This window comes from Cynocephalus volans, chromosome 8 (genome assembly GCF_027409185.1).
Source record: "Cynocephalus volans isolate mCynVol1 chromosome 8, mCynVol1.pri, whole genome shotgun sequence".
In the NCBI taxonomy this organism is placed as follows: domain Eukaryota; kingdom Metazoa; phylum Chordata; class Mammalia; order Dermoptera; family Cynocephalidae; genus Cynocephalus; species Cynocephalus volans.
Window position 1 is genome coordinate 102,325,728 of NC_084467.1, and position 14,117 is coordinate 102,339,844.

The 14,117-nt window shown below is 42.0% G+C and overlaps 1 protein-coding gene across 1 annotated transcript in view; it reads right to left on the reverse strand.

Annotated features, from left to right (window-relative positions):
* The window catches only part of CASQ2 (calsequestrin 2), a 60,840-nt gene that overhangs the window by 23,190 nt on the left and 23,533 nt on the right, over positions 1–14,117 (reverse strand). The window contains exons 2-6 of the mRNA XM_063104097.1: positions 13,583–13,667; positions 11,098–11,198; positions 9,534–9,645; positions 5,965–6,038; positions 46–176 (exon numbers count right to left, since the gene is read on the reverse strand). Coding sequence (XP_062960167.1) covers positions 46–176; positions 5,965–6,038; positions 9,534–9,645; positions 11,098–11,198; positions 13,583–13,667 — 503 coding nt within the window. The remainder of the gene's footprint in view (positions 1–45; positions 177–5,964; positions 6,039–9,533; positions 9,646–11,097; positions 11,199–13,582; positions 13,668–14,117) is intronic.

Genomic DNA, 14,117 nt, shown 5'->3' on the forward strand with positions numbered 1-14,117 from the left:
TCCCCAGACCCCAGACCCCCACTCCCTGCATGCCATCCTGGGCACCTTTGGTGTTCCTTCACGAACTCTACGAGCTCCTCTTCTGTGTAAGGTTTGTCAGGGATGGCAATGGGCTCATCCATAAATGGCTCATAGAAGTCAACCTCATTCATCTTCAAGGACAATTTCTTTGCAACCTGTTAGAAATAAGACGAAGTTCATCTGAATGTCAGTCACGAGTAGCAATGGGTTGTCCATCTAAGAGAAGTGTGTGTGTTTTCTGGCAAAGACATGAGAGCATATGTACAATTTTAATAGAATGTTGAAGTGATAGGAACTCATCATCGAAGGCCTGGGTGGGACCAATCTCCTTTTGTGATCAAAGAAGGAGAGACAGAGAGAAAAAAGAGAAAAAAGACTTATCTGGCAAATGAGGGTCATGCAAGGGCAGGGAGCAGCTGGAATGAATAGTGGGAAATTTAATTCTACAATCGCCATCACTCTACAGTATTTGGCAGGGCTGGAGAAGGAAACGAATCCAAGAGAGTATGTTTACTGTTCCGAGTTGTGTGGATTTACATGAACAATTTTGATAGAACAGGCAATCGATAGAAACCCTTAAAGCATACAGGTACGCAGAATCAGAAGCCAATCCATTAATCTGTCCTTGTACAACTCATAAACCCTAATTGCTATTTAGGTTGAAACACTGGCCCCAGGGTTGGATCTCTCAGTACCAGGCTTGCTTGATAGTTTGTCAGGCTCTGGAAACTGCCCCGTTTGTTCCCAGTCATAAGGTGGACAGCCATCCTACTTTCCTCAGGGTGGAGAGGTTTTCCGGGATGTGGGATTTCAGTGCTAAAACCTGGACAGTCTCCAGCAAGCCAGGATGAGTTGCCCACCCTGTAAGAGATAAAAACCTCAGGCAATCAGCCCATAGCCTGGAAGATATTTTCTCTCTTGATTAAAGAGGCCACATGGTCAGTCTGTTGTCAAGGCAGAATGGTTGCTGTGTTCGCCTGCACAGCCGCTGAACTCAGAACCTCTCTTTGTGAAATGATTCGAGAGGCCTGGAATGTGCAACACTCTATAGAAAACCAAATGCCATTCTTTTCTAGTTCAGAGCCGTGTTCCAAGAAGGCACAGGGATGAACAGTGGTTCCCTTGAAACTAAAGAGGAATTGCCTAAGAGCTGACGTCCTGTGGTGGTAACCACGGCATAGATGCAGTGACCCAGGGTGGCTGTGACTAATTGGGGAGGGGGAGGAGCTGGGTATTACATAAGCTCTTACACAAGGGGGTCCATCTTGAGGAAACACTGGTATCTGTATGATTTTTGCCATCAATTGCTATTAATTCCAGGTCACTATATTCCAAAGACATTTCTTATAGTACTTAAGGGAAAAGAAAAACCCAGCATCCTACTCAGAGCTAAAGAAATGAGGCCCTGTTAAGAGCTACAGTCAGTCATGGAGATTTCATTGTCATGTTGATTTTGTTTTAAGACAGGGAGGTGTGGAGTTTTCCCTCTTCTCTGGGGTAGGGGTGGTGTGGATGATGGGGTGGTGAGGCAGGAATTGAGGAGGAGGAAACAGCAAACGTACAACCAGTGTCTGGGTTTACACACAGTTCTCAGCAAAGCTGGGCCCGTGGTAGGATGGGCTTGAACATGACATTGGATTGTAGTTTTTTGGGTTAACTTACTATATATTCTAAAGACCAGAAAACTGTGCTTCTATGAAATGGGAAGTGATCAGATGAACAAAAACGGTAATAGTAGCAGACAAATGGAGTGCTTACTATGTGCCAGGCACTGTTGCAAAGTGGTTAGTACTTTATTTAATTCTCACTTTGATTGTATGAGGTAAAAACTACTATTGTACTTATTGTACAAATGATGAATCTCAGGTACAATTTGGGTAAGCAATTTGTCCAGATCATATTCCTGGAAGGGGTAGAGGCAGAATTCAAACCCAGTCCATGGAGCATTCTAAATCCCCAGTTTGCTGTATTCCAACTTTCTTTTCATTTGAAAATTACCCTCTCTTTGATAATGTAAAAAAAATATATATATGTCCCCGTAAATATTACACTGGCATGGCACATAATTTAGTGAAATGTTTCCTTGTTCCTCCTGTAACATGTTCTTATCAGTTCGTCCCCTGTGACAGTCTGCTATAACTAAGGCTTCCTGAAGGCAAGAAGCAGCTCATTAGAGCCACTGTCAAGGCAAGCTGTGTGGGTGTGTCTGTGATTTTGATTGATTGAAGTATTTATTTATTTATTTGTTTAACAAATATTTAGTGGGGCCCACTATATCCAAGGCACTGTTTTAGCAGCAGATCTGGTTCATGGGCATAACAATTTATAAGAATGAATTACACTATTAAAAGCCAAGTAGGTTCATACAAATGAGTTCTGCCATGCTTTTATTTATTTTTTTAAACTAGTTGGAATAGATCTTGACAAAGACAAGAAAACTATAGAGTACAATGCCATTTTTCTGGCATTTGCATGTATACAAGTTTTGATATTTTTCTACAAGTTAGCAAGCCATTTCACTTGCCGCCAGTGAAACCAACTCAATGTGAATCTAGGCCTTCTCAAAGTCTATCTTCTCCATCAATTTTATTGAGATAGTCACGGCTCCCTTTGGCCCCAGTGTGATTCAAAAAAGAAGGTGTTTTTGTCTCACTGTTCACTCAGACAGAAGAAGGAACAGGCCAGTGGGAGGTGATGTGGGATAATTAGAACTGACATCTTCCAGGCTGTAAGGTACAGCAGAGGGACACCATCCCTGGCTCTCTCACGCTCTCTTGCTCCAACCGCTCTCTCAGAGAGTTTGGGCCTTCACGTGGCTTGATTTAGGATCAGGATCAGTAGTTCTGCTCCCAAACCTGTGTGTCCTGTAAAATTCCTTGGGAATCTTTTTGAAAATGCAGATTCCTGGGCCCTGTCACAACCCTGAAAAGCTCAAATTTCAGGGGTGGGGCCCACAGATCAACGGTTTTAAGAGCTCCTTGGGGGATACCAATATTGACAGTGGCTGGGAACTACTAAATCTACCTCAGCAGCCTTGACATCTCACCCTCTTTAGAGTTTTCCAACTTATATATTTATTGGTTTGTTTATTTATTTACTTCCTGTCTTTCCATCTTCTCTCCCCCGCATTAAACTCTAAATTCTAGAAGGGCAGGAATCTGTTTTGATTACCATAGTGCCTGGCATACAAAAGACACTCAAAAAATACCTGTTGAGTAAATGAATGAATGAATAAATGAATGAATGAAAGACACCTCCAGTTGAATGTTGTCCCAACTTGTAGAAAATAGGCCTCATAACCCTGTCTTATGTTTCTCGATTGATTCTTCTTCCCAGACTTCCTAATGTTTACAGTGTCTTCACAATCTTTGCCGTCGTGAAGCCAAGACTTGCAATTTTAAGTTATTTGGGAGTCTTCCCCCTTCTTTCCTTCACTTCATCAATGCCCCAGTCCCCTTGTCACACTGACTGCTGCCAGTTGGTTTCTTCATGTTTGTGACTTTATCAGTGCTTCCTTGGCGCTTGCCTCTCCTGGTTTCAAACCTCTACAAAGCACATCTAGGTCCCTCTGAGATTCCCTACAGTGTTGTGCAAACAGGTCCTTTCAGCTACCCCATGACATATATTACTTTCCCCCTCTTCTGCTCTAGCGCCCCCTGCTGGACACCACTGAGGCTTCCACTGGGTGCAGCCATGCGTTATGGACCCCACTATCTCCCACTGGAAAACACCAACCCCCACCCCAATTGATGGGTGTAAGTTCTGTAAGTCCCAAGTGGCCTCAGAGTTCTCTCAGTGCAACTGCTCTCCCCTCTGTCTTTCTCTTTTTAAATGTTATGAAATCCCACAAGGCTATATGAACAGCGTCACTTATGACTCAGTCTTACCGAGTTTTCAGTAAAGCAGGTTTCTGACTTTTTAATTATAGCCTGACCTCACCTTCTTCATGGGCCACAGACATGAAGCCATATAGTTGGACTGGGAAGCACTTCTGAAAACAGATAATGCCCTGAACTGAGAGTTGAACCACCCTTCTAAGAACTCAGGCTTTGTTGCTTGGCTAAGCTTGTTTGCCTGACTTTTGTTTCCTTTCAGACAAGTTCTCACCCAGGAGCCACCTTAGCCACTCCTGACCCTTCAGAACCAAATATCAGTGATGGATTCACTTTAGGCTTCCCTGGACCTCTTCTCTACTAATATCCTACCCCAACCTCCCACTCTCCTGGACTTAGATGACGGCCTTCTTATTGACAACAGCACTCACGACTAGCGAACATTTACTGAATGCTTACTGTGTGCCAAACACCAGCTAAGCATTTTACATATATTACTTCTTTCTCTGGTATAGAATAGAACAGAGCATTGACTTTGAAGTCAGGCTACCCTGAGATCATAGCAAGCTTCATGATTTGCTATGTGTCCATGAGCAAATCACTTAATTTCTCGCCTCCTCAGTTTCAGTCTCCATAGAATGAGAATACTACTTCCTCCTTACAGGGGCATTGAGAGGATGAAATGAGAAAACCTATGTAAGGCTCTTAGCACAGAGCCTGGAGCATAAGTACTGAATAAATGATTGTTCTTCTTCTTCTTTATATTCTTGCTGAAGATCTCTCCTGACTCTAATGCAACCTCACTTTTATGAAGTTCATAGAGTAAACTTTCTTCAAGTTTAGATTATATTACTTAGACTATAGACCTCTCTTGTGGATTATCGGCTTGAAGACAGGGGCCATATCCATAGACATGGTTCAATGTATATATGAAGTGACCGTAATCTCTTTTCACCATGATCTTTCCCTGCTCCAACACCTCTGGTTTCCTTTTGTTTTTCACAGAATACTTGAATCCACATAGGATAAAGGCCCACAAGCAATGCTCACCAACAGACTTACTGCTCAGTAGGCCTCTCTCTGCTGAACTTTTACTTGAATTTGATCAAGAACTTAGTTTGTCCTATATTTATTTGTTCTAGCAAATACGGTAATTTAGGACTTTCAGTCGGCGTGTGCATGTGTTATGTGTGTGGGGTGATCGTGGCGGTGGTAGTGTGTGTGTATGTGCTGTGTGTGTGTGTGTGCACTCTGAATCTCAAGGCCAGGTATTGGGTCTTTTATTTAATGATGTGGTAGAGGAAAGGGCACAGGTTTTAGGCGCAGATTATCCTAAATTGGGATCTCAGTGCTACCATTAATTTGCTGGAGACTTTGGATATCACTTTCCCTTTCTAAGCCCGTTTTCTCTTCTGGGAAGTGGGAGTTCTTATCTTTCAAAGGTGTTTAATTGTGCCCAACACACAGAAAGCATTCAGCAAATAGCAGCCATGTAGCAGTGACAGGAGCCACAGTAGAGTACCGGACTGAAGTACATCCCATGTAAATGACCCATTGATTCGGGTCTCTCTGTCTCTGCTGTTCTTGGCTTATAAAATCACTTGCCACAGCCAGACAACAAAGAGCAGCTGGATTATAGAAAAGTACATCCACAGCATCTCCTGAAGATGTAGGTAATTTTCTGAAGCCCCAGGGCTTCAGATGGTCAATGCCCCTCCCCATCCTACCCCCTATCCTGATCCAGTGGGAGAGGAAGCCTGCCACCCAGGAAGGGAGAGGTCAGCTCCTAAGGGAAAAGGAAGCAGTGGCTCAGTGGCCTGACACACTCTGGGCTCACAGTTTTCTCCTCCTTAGTGTATGAGAAGATAAGCGTGGGCTGTCACTCTTCATCGGATGTCTTCAGAAATGTCCTTATATCCTCCGAGTTCATCACCTTTGCACTTGTCCCTCTTTCAGTAGTGGTTTACTGACATGTTCCTAACATTTGTGGAGCAACAAGCAAAGGAGGATGGTTAATGTTGCTAAAAGAAAAGAAAAAGCAGTGGGAAGTTCAAACTTTAACCCTTTGTGCTTACACAAGTGTTCAAATTAGAGTTTCACAGATACTTACCCCTTTGTCAAAGGTGGCAAAAAATTTGATGTAAGGCTGGAAGTGCTCAGCTGCTTCTTCAAAAGCCTTGTAATCTAAGAGGAAAAAAATGAGAGGGAGAGATGTCCTCAAAAGGCACACTGCAGGATCTTCTCTATTTTGTTTTTTGGCAGATGGCCTGTGCGGGGATCCGAACCCTTGCCCTTTGTGTTATAGCACCACACTCTAACCAAACCGAACTAACCAGTCAGCCGGAATCTTCTCTTTTTAAATGATGTAGGGAGAGTGGAAAGCCAGTTAATCCTGATTGGATAATTAGTAGATACTATTTAGATAAATAATTATTTAGCACTATTTAAACCCATAGTTTCCCCCAAGCAGTTTGACTTGACTGGTATTTAATCATCCAAGAGAAGATCTCTTCACCTCACTTTTATGAAGCTCACCGACAGAAAGCAGAAAACAGGAAACGAAGATAGGACAAGGGAGAAAAAAAGACGTGTAAAACTCCAAACGCAAACAAAAAGTCCTTTCACTTAAATTCACTGTTAGTTATACTTGTGCCTTCTAGAGAGAGTGCAGTTTATACAAATTAGCCCCATGTAAGGAGAAAATGCACCGTACTGTGTAAAGTAATGTCAGTCAAAAATGACATCACAGAAGTATTCTAAACCCCTGTTGGTGAATCTTAGTTTTCTTATCACACCCACCGCCTTTAAAAAAAATAGTTTTCTTTTTTTATTCTGATGCCTTGAGAGTATTACTTAAACTTAATCAAGCTTATGCTTGACTCTAGTCCCAAACTTGAGTCCAAACTGGTGAAGGTAGGCATGAGACCATGTGAGGGCAGGAATGCTGTGCCTTGGTCCCCCCAGGGATTTCCTTGCTAAGGACATCGTATTCAAGCCTCAGATGTGAGGGTGATGTTAATGGTGGTGGTGATGGTGGTTGTTCTGAATAAACTCTGTAACCTCAGAGTCAATGACCCTATGACTCTAATAACATCTAAACCTGTATAACTTCTTCTGTTTTTAGCTTTTAGTGACGACATAGGTTCAGACGACCTCTCCCCTCTGTTTCACACTAAAGCAGTTGACTGTCTAAGGAGGGTTCTATGAGAGCTTATCAGCTAATACATAGATTGAAAAATAAATTGTGAGTTACACACTGAAAAAATTTTAAAGGATAATTATTGACTTCAAAATATGCTGGACCTTGCTGAGGACTTGAATGAACTTAATTGAAAATTGCAAGGAGCATGTGAAATATGTAATGAACTGACAAGGTATATCAATTTAAAAGCAAAAATTCAACCTTAAAAAGGAGGTTAAAAATGGCTCACTAGTAATTTCATTATTTTAATTTTAAGAACAATTATTAAGACCACTGGTGTAATATCTGTGTATTCCTAAGGAAAAAAAAGCTTCATTATTACTTTGAAATACTTAATATAAAAAAGTTTAATCGGATTTGCAATCCTTTCAAATTCACTCAAATTATCATAAGAAATCTGAGCACTACATTCATCAATGAAAAGTAATAGCTGTCAGATTGAAAGAATGCTCATACCCTTGAAGGACAGTTTAGTGACTGAATTATCTGAATTATGTCCAACAGCAAGAAAAAAATGTTCATCAATCAGAAAAAAGCAATGAGCATTGTCCTCCTGTTTGCCAGAGTCCACGTGCGCAAAGTCTCTTGTCAATGCTGAGTATTAAGAATTTGAAAAGATCATCATTTAAAATCTTGATCAGGATTGCATATTGCTATTTTAAGCATAAAACTTAATATCAGAAAGCTATATTCTTGGAAATAAGCACAAGATTCTCATTGAAAATCTAAAACTATTTTATTGGGAAAATTTTTACAGTGCAATACGTGATGTGGTACCTATTATTTTATATTTTCTTCTCATTATATACTATAAAGAAAGTAAAAAAATTTTTTTTTCACTAAGCCCAGGTCTTTTCCAATTTACTCCCATTTTATGCCATATATGCTTCATTACATTTTATGTGCCACTACCTGACAAAACTTGGCAGAGTCTTGAGAGTACAGCCAAGTAGTTAAGTACACAAACTCTAAAATCAGATTCCTGGGATTCGAATCTTAGCTTCATTTTTTTACTAGCTGTGTGATACTAAGTGAGTTAATCAAACCTTTCTCTTCCATCCTTTCATCAGCATTAAAATGCAGAAAATAGTGGTCACTACCACACAGGCTGGTTGTGAGAATGAAATTAATGCACCCATAGTGTACTCCTAGCATAGGCCTCGGCATGTGGTATGTGTGAACTGAATGGAGCTGTTATGATGATTAGCTTAGGGCAGGGGAAGAGAGGTCCTGGGGGGCGTGACCTTTATCCTAGTCTCGGCCTTGTCTCTCTCCATATCTGCCATTCCGAGCCTAATGGAGGAGGAAAGAGAAATATAAAGATGGAAACAAATTGAGAGGGAGGGACTGAAAAGGAAAAAGGGAAATATAAAAAAATAAAATATAAAGGAGAAAGCAGAAGGGGGCTAGTGAAGCACCCCAGGGTAGTCAGCCCTGATACAGGAATGTGCAACGTGAAATAAAGACACCCAAGAAGAGCTGGGGAGAGACTTGGCTCCCCTTATATAATACATCCCTTGTAAACATCACAAATGGAGGTTTCAATGAAGCAAATGAGAAGATGGTCACAATGGGGCATAGAAGACAGAAAAAAAGGGGGGCTGTTGTGGATGAGGTGACTAAGGATGCTGGTGGGCAGACTGGGTAACAAAACAGCTTTGCAAATAATTTCAAAATATTTTGGGATTTCCAGACATAGTCACAGCAGCCCAAGTTTGCACCTCTTACTTGTACTAATGCTATCAAATTCTCCTTCACAGTAGTGCCCACCCGCTAACACATGCCCTCTCTCCAAGGCAGAGACACAAGAAAAAAAGCTTACTTCACTGGGCCCGTGCTGCCAAAGCAGTTTTTGAAACGCACTCAAGTAGTTACACCTCCTGGTCCCTTCTCCCTGCTCTTCCTGAGCTCCACCCATCATCTTCTCACCACTGTACCAGCTGTGGTGATGCTATGAAAGGTCCCTGTGCCCACCCAAAATCTGGTCACAAGGCTTTCAAAGGGAACATGCCCAAGGGTGTGGCTGTATGATGGCAGGCAGTCTTGGCGGTCAGCTGTGTGCTTGGCCAGCAATTTTCTACATTCTGGAGCAGTTGGTAAGCCCACCCCTGCCCAAATTTTCCTCTAATGCTTTCCAATTGACTGAGAAACTCTCCAGCTGGTGACCACGGCAGCTGCCATGAGACAGCTACTGTATGTACCATTTTAATGGAGAATCTCTCTTTTCTCTATTCTGTAAAACACTAACCCCCTTCAAGGACAGATAACATGGCCTAAGTGTAATGTTCTTTCAGCTTCCCTGCCTGTTTGGCATAATTTCTACACAGCTGTCCCACTGCACAGGACGCAGAGTGGATTCTAACCTCTATTCTACCCAGCAAGAGATGTTGAAAACCCAACCTCTTTTGGGATGATCTAACATACCTGTTGGAAATCTAGCCTATAGATTGACGGGCTAGAGTTGACAGGCAACTTACATTCTGAGTCCTCACTCTTGAAAAAGCCAATGAGTTTGATCTGGTCTTCAATGCGTTCAAAGGCCTGGACTTCCAGTTTGCTGTTGATGATCTCCACTGGGTCTTCAATTAGCTGAAATGACACACATACATACACATGCTCATTCAAATAAGAGGACTCCTCCTCCCCCAGTGGGGAAATGAGTGCTTTGGAGGAACTTTGTGGTTGGTGCTTGGCGTCCATCCCACCCTCCTCCAATGAGCACAGCAGCAGTGCTTTTTGAGAAGCTGATTTAACTCAATGGGTGGGATGATTGGTCTGGGGTCAATTCTATTCCTCTTGCCAGTTATTGATTCAGGAATGAGCAAATGACCCAACTCTGGCCCAATGAGACTTTAGATTTTGCTGAAGGCTTTGGGAAAGTTCTTTACTTGTAAGAGAGCAATGGGAAGCCAGACTTATTTTTTCTGTCATTGGATATGAATGAGGAAATGTGATGCATAGGCTCCTGCTGCTGGCCATCTTATACCTAACCTGAGAACAGTCAGCTTGAGGACAAAGACAATATACTGAAAGCAGCATTACCTGTTACTTACAGAGAAAAATTGAGCTAGAGCTCTGATCAGATCAAGTCTAAAATCTGCCCTAACTCTGCACTTCTACTTCTGCGGGTCAGTTACGTTGTTTATTGTTCAGGGCAACTAGAGTCTGGTTTCTAAGGCCTCCTCCTAGCTGATCAAGCGGCGCAGGCTCTTCTGCTGCCCTGATCAGCAATTTCAGGGCTTGGGATGTGGGTCAATGAGATGGCCAAGCAGAGTCTACGGGCACATGTTATTGTGGGAGGTGGCCTTCAACTCACTTCTGACCTTCTCTCTGATTTTTGAGTCCATAGAGAAGAAACAATAGACCACTGGGTACCAGCTGGTAGATAAGGAATTATCAGTGTGGATGTTCAACAGGAGGTTCTTTATCTGTGCAAGAATGTGTGTTCAAAAGCATTTAATTTCACAGCTGTTACTGAAAGTGTAAATTTCTTTATGGATAAAATATTTTCATAGTGTTTATTCCTGTTTCAACATATGGATCTGAGAGTGTGATACCTCCATGCTGACAGTGAGTGATATTAGGGGGTTCTTTAGCCCTGCCTCTTCTATGCTGCTCTGAGGGTAACTTGGGGTGACTTGGCTGATTGCTAGTCCTGTGCCTCCTCTCTTCAGGTGAATGGGTATTTCCCTCTCTCCCCACACTCCCCAGTACCTCTTCAGCAGCACTGGAGCAAAGTCAAGGAAATTTCAATGGATGTTGGTGTATAACTGGTAAGAAAAGTAGCACATTACTACTATGGTCCTGATTTGTGACCCTCTAGTCACTAATAATCAGTTTCTGTGGTGACTTATGGGTCAGCTTCCCAGTTGAAGTAGAGAGCACTGTGATGTAGGCACTCCTAAGTTTTTGTGAAGCCTGAGAAACCTGTCTTAGGCAAGGTCAGGTTCTCCAGCTTCTTTGTTCCTACTTCAGGGTTTTATCTCACCCTATATTTGAGCCCAGACAGCTCCATGCAGGGCACTGTGCATAAATTCTTACATCCAAGAGAAACTCCACCAAGACATCCGCTGCAAACTCGCCATCAAACTCAATTGTGCGATCACCCTTGAGAACGTACAGGCTTCCTTCTTCATCAAATCCTGGAATAACAGAGAGGACAATGTCATCCTGATATAGGAAGAGCTATCATGTTGGCCAAGGTCTGGCTCAGGGTCCCTGGGTGAAAATGGAGTCAGGATAAATTGAACTAAAATTAACCCCCAAAGTGGATATTTAATTTCAAACAGCCCAGAACTAACAATTTCACCTGGATTTTAACTTAAAAGAAAAATCTATTCTTCACCCCACCACTGCTTTACTTTTCCAAAAATACTACTGACCCTGTGTCATTTTCGGTATTCACTAAAACAATAAGTTCTCTGAGATCATTGTCTTCTTAGTATCCCAGTGCCTTGCACAGAGCCCAGACATATCAGCACCCCATAAACATATGTGGCCAGAACGAACAGCTTGCTTTCTTATTCTAGATGAGTCCCACACATCTTCTTTACCCAGTTAGCTGATAGACGCTGAAAGTGCAGGTTCCGCATCTTCTCCTGTACTACCCTCCAGCACTGTTGGTGTAATATTGCATACTTTAACAAATACTATCTGGAAAACTGCATTATTCCCCCCAAATGCTAAACAGCTGGGGCTGGGATTTTGTCCAAATGTCTGGCAACCTTAATTCCTTATATTAATTGTTTTCAAACTCTCTATCAGCTGGAAAATGCTTTCTCCAAATGAACTGTTCTGCAGAACCTCCAGGGGCAGGAAGGCTGGACTGCTGCCTGCTGTGTCCATAGGCACATCTAAAAAGCCCCTGGCGTACTGGGGAGTGCCCTTCCTAAATTGAAAGGAGCAACATGCCAGCTATTTTTGAAGACTTCGAGTGTTGATCTCATAAGGTGACATAGGGAACATCAGCCAATATCCTGCTGTTGGATCTTGTCCTGAGCAAAACTAGTTAGAATGCTATTTCAGGCATTCACTAGTATTCAGTTAGAATACTAGTTCAGGCACAACGTGGTAGAGGCCAAACTAAGGCAAATGGAAGAGGGGATGAAGATAAAAGAGCAGGTTCACAAAATAAATCCTCAGTCCTGTCAACCCCAAAGATCAAAGAGCCAGAAAGAACCTGCCCCAATTCCTCCAAGCTGAGCTTGGAGAACAGTCTGTTTAGACATAGCAAGCCCTGTCATGTCCTTCGCTGGCCCGTTCTTATGAATGCTGGCCCAGCTCGTCCTCCCCCCGTGTTTAGATTGCTGCCACACTAGCATTTCCCTCTAACTAAATTTATTGGAAATTCTCCTGTATTTAACTTCTCATTAAAACGATGGGAAGGGAGAAGATTGGGAATCAATAGGCTGCTGGGGGAGGAGGCAGAACTCATTAAATTGTTTTTGACTCCAGGGAAAGAGTTTAACATATTTTGTTAACATAATCAAGAGGAAAAAAATATTCCTTAATATGTCTCTAGAGAAAAAGATATCCCAGACATTCTTAATTATTCATTATCATTTTACAGTCATAAGTTCTTCCTCCTTGTGTCTAACTTAAATAGTCTCCTACAATCTAAATCTTAAAAAAAAACAAACAAAAAAACCCTGGTCTTCTCAAAAATAAAACAAAAAACAGTTGTTTCTAGGATAATGAACTTTTATGTACCTGAAGGTATTTATTGAACCACCACTAATCTTTATTTTTTTCCCTGTGCTTACTACTCCGAATCCAATTAACCTGTCTTCAAAGGTCCTGTTTTATAACCTCCTGCTATTTTTTAATAGCCATTCTTCATTGGTCATGCAGAAAAAACCAAATGGGCAGTACATGTGTATGGGTGTTTGAAGACCAGAGGAGCTACCTATATATTCTCTCTCCTTGGGATTTTAGAGGTAAGGATCTTAAAGTGCACTTGCACTTAAGCATGACATATTGACACGAGAGATTACAACTTCCATTGTGTAGTCACTTAATCGTACCACACCTAAATCCTCCCTCTCATCCTTGGTGATAATGCCTAGCTGGTGGTCAGCCTCATATTTAGAAACCACTGGAGTCACTACTATTAGTGCTATCTTTTATTGGCTGCTTTGGCCAAGAGGCAAGGAAATAATAGGTGATTGAGGAAGAGATTTTAACTCTCTCAGAGAGATCACCATGGTGGTGAGATAGAGGAGCTGGCCTTTTAGCCTGCTGTAGGAGCTAGAAATAAAGGCTTAAATTTTTAATATCAGTTTCTCCAGGAAGAAACCCTCTTTCCCGTACTGATATAAAGATATACGACATGAGTGATGTGAAACTATTCAATTCATGCCTATGTTTACTTTTATGAAACTCTTCTCCAGCCCAAGACTAAGAAATGCAGGCTCACTCTATATTTATTTTAAAATAGTCCAATTATCGTGCAAGAATAAATGCAACTGAACTTTTTTTTGCAAGATATATTTGTTTCTTCTTGATACATCTCAAAAGTCATACTTACCCAGTTTCTTGGCGAGCTTGGCTTCTTTTTTTGCATCCACCATCACGAAGCCTATATCTTTATGTTCCAGGACCTGGGCCACAAGCTGAAGGGACAAATAGGAGGGTAAGTGGGCTGAGGGCAGAAAGATGGTAGAAAATATTACAGGATAATATCTGATTATTGACAGGAGGGTCTTCCTCCATACATATTTCCTGTTACTCTGTGACCAATGCAAGCAGCAGCGAAGGGATTCTGTGTTTATCCCTTCAGAAGGATGACTCAGAAGAATGCTGAAAACCAAGGAGAGAAAATCAGAGGACCAGACCTAAGATATAAGATTTGGAAGAATATATTCACTGTCACATACTCTTTTCTGCCCTCAGGGCAGATAAAATTTGAATTGGGAGAGACGAGAATCAGAAAGGAAGGAAAGAGTGCTTTGCTGCCCATGGATACCTGACAAGGGGCCCTGAGCCCTTCTCCAGCTGCCAAATGAACCCGGGGTGGGGTGGGGACACAAGAGGTCCTTAGAATAAAGGAAGCCTTTGCTCTC